The 6,256-nt window shown below is 38.1% G+C and overlaps 1 protein-coding gene across 1 annotated transcript in view; it reads left to right on the top strand.

Moving 5' to 3' along the window:
* Positions 1 to 369: 369 nt before the first annotated feature.
* LOC113683607 (uncharacterized) overlaps positions 370 to 6,256 on the top strand; it is a 13,762-nt gene continuing 7,875 nt past the window's right edge. The window contains exon 1 of the mRNA XM_089205754.1: positions 370 to 493. Within this exon, the coding sequence (XP_089061880.1) occupies positions 427 to 493 (67 nt within the window). The 5' untranslated portion in view covers positions 370 to 426. The remainder of the gene's footprint in view (positions 494 to 6,256) is intronic.

Genomic DNA, 6,256 nt, shown 5'->3' with positions numbered 1-6,256 from the left:
GGAATATCTCACAACGTATGAAATTCACAGCCTATTTCAAGTTGCAGCAGGGCCTTCGGCAGACATAGACAAAAAACGGTTTCGGCATAAGCGGTTTCCTAATTTTTGTGAAAAAAGTATTATGCAATCTACAAAATCATTCCCTATTCGTACAAGTTATTATAAAAGTTTTCCGGTGATGATTGACGACCTCAGGCGACCGACTAAACACGCAAAATTTGCATGCTCTTGATGGGACACGCGCATGTTTGGCAGGTGAAAGTCTCTCGCAAGCCAATCACATACCCATTTCTGAAGTGCATTGAAAAAACGCCTACTGATGAGATATTTCATGTCTCGTGATAAAGACAAACACTCCTTTACCCAGCTGGATAGAACGTTGAACCAACATCACGTTAACAAGAAAAATTTTCCTGTCGGAACACAATGATGGTTGTCTCTACATCCAAGCTCTTTTTGCTGGCCTTATTTTCGGTGGCTGGAATTGCTAACGGTAAGCTGATCTTTTATCTGTCGAAATTGAGGTGTCATTTGGAGTATTGCTGTCAAAAATTTACGTCGCTAATTGAGCTATGTCTGCACCGAAAACGTAACATGGAATTAAACTGGAGAGGAGGGGATTGAATCGCTTTTCGTGCAAAATTTCCCTTCAAAACATATGTAAATCAATGCCTTCCTTTCGCGTGGTTTAAGCTTGTTTAAGCTTAAAATGTGGAGAAGTTTTTATTTATTCTGTTCCTTGGGCGACGAGACAGACCTGATAGAACTTTAAGTTAAGGTGCATAGTTTGTTTATTTATTTATTCGATAATCTGTTTTATAACTGCGCCCCAATACTGCGAAAAAAGGTGCTTTTTCGCCAACACTATTTACCCATGTTTTGAACATGTAAGTGTCCAGTATTAAAGCTCGTTTTCAAAAGACATTTTCCTCGTCATAAACTGCTGCATAGATGAGCAGCAACCAGCGAGAAAATGCGAGAAATTTAATCACTGTTAGATCACGGTACCTTCAATTATAACCTCTTCGTCGTTTTCAAATATTTTCTTAATGTCCGTACCGGTTTAGAGATGCTTTTTTAATCACCTTGAACGTGCGCTTACTAAAGTGTTTGATCTCGACCTTTACAATAAGAGTGTGAAGGTGTAGTCGTTTAAAACCTACTAGACCCTGTGAGCAGGGTAACTGGGATACCTGGATGGTGCTGGATCCTTGGAATCAAGTGTAGTGATACTAGGGGTGTCGGACTAGTATTCTGAAATAGTAAGCTCAAGTCTAGCCAAGGGCATACACCTGTTTCAAAACATAGGCATGCTACGCATGCAAGAGTTATTTTTTGTAGGGTGGGTGGATTACTTGAAACATTGTAAGTGGTCTACATTCTTACAAAAGTAAAGAAGAGTGTTAACGCGGAAAAGAACGAAAATGTCGAATTACCTCACACACAGGTATTTTGTATTAGATTATGTGTGTTGTGCGAATAAATGTAACCAAAAATAACTGTATTGGTGCCACGGATACCTGTTAGTACAAAATGCAGACAGCAGACTGCAGACCGGATACAAAATATAGACTGCAGAGTGGGTACAAAATGCAGACTGAGAATTTCAAGAGTTTCTACCACTGGGTACTATTGCACAATTTTTCCATTTTGTGGCGGAGGAAAAAAAAAAGATGACAAAAAAACAAAGGCATTTTATGACTGGGCTACCACAGGTATCCCAATAAAAAGCTCTGTTGAAACAAGTTTAGGTCCCTTCCTGAGTGCGACAAAGCTGGCAACAAGCCAGGTAACAAAATGTGATAGGCGTACTTTCATATCGATGACATCACGTCGTCTAACTGGTACTTTTTGAGTTAATAGTGAAATTGCACTTGATGCCCATATTGTTTTGTCATATGTATTTCTTGAAAACAATAGCGAAGAAGTTCTCTGGCGAGAGATGTCTTTGTGTCATTCCAAAGCTGGCGGAGATCTAAAAGCGATTTCTTTTGCGCGTGCGTGACACAATCGAATTGCATGACCTGTGAATTTCCTACTTAAGTTTGTGCGTTTGCCCTAAGGGTGATCAGTTTTACAAGTTGTGATAAAACGAATATTATTATCACCATACATAGATTGGGACCTTAAATTACTCGAAATCATTATAAAATTTTAAACAAAAAAAATCCAGACTAACTTACGAGCGGGAAAAGAGTTTTCGATCAGAGCAGAAATAACATTCGATTCCTATGATATTAATAATGCATGCGCAAACGTGATGAATAACTTAAGATTGACCTCTGCACGCGGAGCGCACGCGAAAGGAACGTTCAAACGAGCAGATGCTCGAGTGAGAAGACATTGGCATACTTGGCATACAAGGCATACAAGGCATACAAGGCTTTCATGGCTTTCAAGCGTTCGTGACTCAATCCGTTCCAAACTTACCGCTCAATAACATCTTTTGGTGTAGATTGGCCGCGAACAATACGACTTGTGTATGCGTCTGTAAGTATTTTGAGCGTTTGCGCCATATTGCTCCAGGTGATCGTAATCCAAACGCGTTGAAATTCAAAACGACTGACAAAAGAGTTTTATAACTAAAATTCTGGTGGTTCGTCATGTAACCCGGCTCTGTCCATGCAAGACAACGTTAATCATCATCAAGATAACACGCGTGATCAGCATGTGAACACCTCATTGGATCACAGTTAGTTGTCATGGTGTTGAGCACCCAGTGACCACTGGGTACTATTGCACAATTTTTCCATTTTGTGGCGGAGGAAAAAAAAAAACAGACGACAGAAAAACAAAGGCATTTTATGACTGGGCTACCACAGGTATCCCAATAAAAAGCTCTGTTGAAACAAGTTTAGGTCCCTTCCTGAGTGCGACAAAGCTGGCAACAAGCCAGGTAACAAAATGTGATAGGCGTACTTTCATATCGATGACATCACGTCGTCTAACTGGTACTTTTTGAGTTAATAGTGAAATTGCACTTGATGCCCATATTGTTTTGTCATATGTATTTCTTGAAAACAATAGCGAAGAAGTTCTCTGGCGAGAGATGTCTTTGTGTCATTCCAAAGCTGGCGGAGATCTAAAAGCGATTTCTTTTGCGCGTGCGTGACACAATCGAATTGCATGACCTGTGAATTTCCTACTTAAGTTTGTGCGTTTGCCCTAAGGGTGATCAGTTTTACAAGTTGTGATAAAACGAATATTATTATCACCATACATAGATTGGGACCTTAAATTACTCGAAATCATTATAAAATTTTAAACAAAAAAAATCCAGACTAACTTACGAGCGGGAAAAGAGTTTTCGATCAGAGCAGAAATAACATTCGATTCCTATGATATTAATAATGCATGCGCAAACGTGATGAATAACTTAAGATTGATCTCTGCACGCGGAGCGCACGCGAAAGGAACGTTCAAACGAGCAGATGCTCGAGTGAGAAAGCTCTTTTTTACGGACGTGCGCGCGTGAATTTTTCTTGAGGAACGACAAGTGCGGAATAGCCACTCGACTCAACATAATCTTTTTATGTTGTAGGCGGAAGATACTGATCACGTGCAGGAGCTGATTGATTTACGTGAATCTCATTGGCAAAGTGCTTTTGCGAATTAAGGTTTTGTGGTTTAGTCCTCGATCCAGTAATCGGGGTGGTTATGTAACTTCCAAATTATTGGCTGTCATTTTACTCAAAATTTTAAAAAAGGCAGGTTAAAAGACTTTTTTTGTAGCGGTTTTTTGTCTTACGAAAATGATTAACTTGTAACCACCATGTCAACCACTATCATACACAGAAAAATTTCGTTTAAGAGGTGATCAAAGCAGTAAGTAGTAGCTGACTTATTTGGCTCAACGTTATTACGTAGTCTATCAGTTGCAAGAAATTAACTCTACTTGTTTAAAGGCCTTTCACACGGTTTTGCTAACCACCGAGTTCAGTTTCCCATATAAGAGCAATCATATATAAATTTACTGTGACCAATGACTATAAATATATGAAAATCAAATATGTACACTGCGGTTGAAGAAACGAACACAGAAGGGATCCTTGCAGTTATGAACACTACTGAACTTGTAGTTGAATTAAGGTCTGAAAAAAATTCTGGCCCGCACGGGATTTGAACCCACGATCTCTGCGATACCGGTGAAGCGCTCTGCCAAATGAGCTAACAAGCCAACTGGTTTGTATGTTGAATCCAAACAAATTAATTAAATGGATTTCTTAAAGTAGTTTTCAATATTCTTTCTCGCTGGATCAAAGACAAGGTAAGTCTTGCCCATAGTAATCTTTCTTAATTTTTGGAAGGCATCGCTAAAAGGTTTTTCAAGTTGTATTCCAGATCTTTCGTAGAACAAGCTCTTTACCGTTTACTTTGAAGAATCGTTGATGTATTTTTTCATGTGGATAGCATAATGTTGCTGCTTTGGGAAGCTAAGGTTGAAAAGTAAGAAATTCCCCTTGAATTGCTTCATACGTAAATCCTTTGTGGAAGGAGCTAATTTGGTGGCTTAAATTCAAAGACAATCGAAACGTTGAAGTTTGTCGACTCGCTTGACTTTAAGGTTGCTTATAATATATAATAATAATAATAATAATAATAATAATAATAATACAAGAACTTCGATAGCGCCCTACTCTAGAGCTCTAAGGTGCTTTACAGTATAATGTCTAAAGCAAAAAATTAAAATAACGCCTAAAAAGATAGGTTTTAAGGTTGCTCTTAAAAGATGTAAAATTTAAACTACATTTTATATGTTATGGAAGATCATTCCAAAGTTTAGGGGCACAGACTGAAAAGCACGATCACCTTAAAATTTTAACTTCGATCTAATCGTCACTAACAAGTTCATGGTTGATGATTGTAAATTCCTAGATGGCTTGTAAGTTTGCAGCAAATCACGAATATAGCTAGGACCTAAATCATTTAAAGATTTAAAAGTCAACAGTAGGATTTTAAAAACAATCCTCTGCTCCACGGGAAGCCAGTGTAGTTCTCTTAGTAAAGGAGTATTACTGTCATATTAAGAACCACATAAGATTAGACGCACCACACAGTTCTGACCTAACTGAAGTCTATGAATCAGGCATTTCGGAAGTCCATATGAAAGAGAGTTACAGTTGTCCAATCTACATATCACGAAGGCATGCACTAACATTTTGGGGCTCTCAGCTGATAAGAACTTCCTGATACGAGAAATATTACGAATGTGAAAAAAGGCGGATTTACAAATGGCAGCCACTTAAAGTTTCATAATCAAACTATTGTCAAAAATAACACCTATGTTGCTGGCAGAGTGAGAGGGATTTGTAACTGAACCATCAACCGCTGTGAAAGAGACTGGACGATGTTACGATCCTATGACCAAAAGCTCTGTCTTGTCACCATTAAGTTTTCAGTTTGTTCAAAGACATCCATGTCGCAATATCATGTAAACATGCTTCAATTCTGGCTACAATTACAGACGAATTAGAGTCGAACGAAAAATAAACCTGAGAGTCATCCGCGTAGAAATGAAAATTCATATTATTTCTTCTTAAAACTTCACCAAGAGGAGACGTATACAAAAGATATAAAATAGGGCAAAGAACGGAACCTTGGGGAACAGCATACATTAGATCAGACCTCCTGGAGCTGGTTCTATTCAGGCAAACAAATTGACTACGACCAGCCAGGTTGGTTTTGAACCACGCGAGGACCCTTCCCTTGATACCAAACCGCATCTTCAATCTGTCAAGTAATATACTGTGGTCAACAGTGTCAAAAGCTGCTGATAAACGACCATTGTTCACAAACTTCACATCTTCAGAGGCCCAAAAAAATCAATTCTTCTTCTGTTTGACGTAACTGAATTCAAACGTTCAACTTAACGTTTCCACAGAAAAAAATTTCTGAAATCTTCAAAAGTACCCAAGGATGCTATATTCTTCTGATATATAGTTTGCTAGGATTGTAGTGAAACTAGCGCGTGTGCAAATTTTTTCCGGAAGGACAACCCACGAAGGTAGGAAGTAACCTTAAGCAAGTTGAAAAAGCAACTTTTTGCATGATATATCCGGTGGTCATTCGCAGCAGCAAATGAACATTGCTCACTGTGTGTACGGTATTGCCTACAATAGACCAGTCATACATCATATTTTACAATTTACAAGGACAATCTCCTAATAATAATAATAATAATAATAATAATAATTATAATAAATAATAATAATTATAATAAATAATAATAATGGTTTATTAGTACTCCTCATGGTGG

The sequence above is a fragment of the Pocillopora damicornis genome, chromosome 4 (genome assembly GCF_964200805.1).
Source record: "Pocillopora damicornis chromosome 4, jaPocDami1.2, whole genome shotgun sequence".
Lineage (NCBI taxonomy): Eukaryota > Metazoa > Cnidaria > Anthozoa > Scleractinia > Pocilloporidae > Pocillopora > Pocillopora damicornis.
The sequence above is the reverse complement of the archived record's forward strand: the minus strand, read 5'-3'. Positions and strand labels throughout refer to the sequence as shown.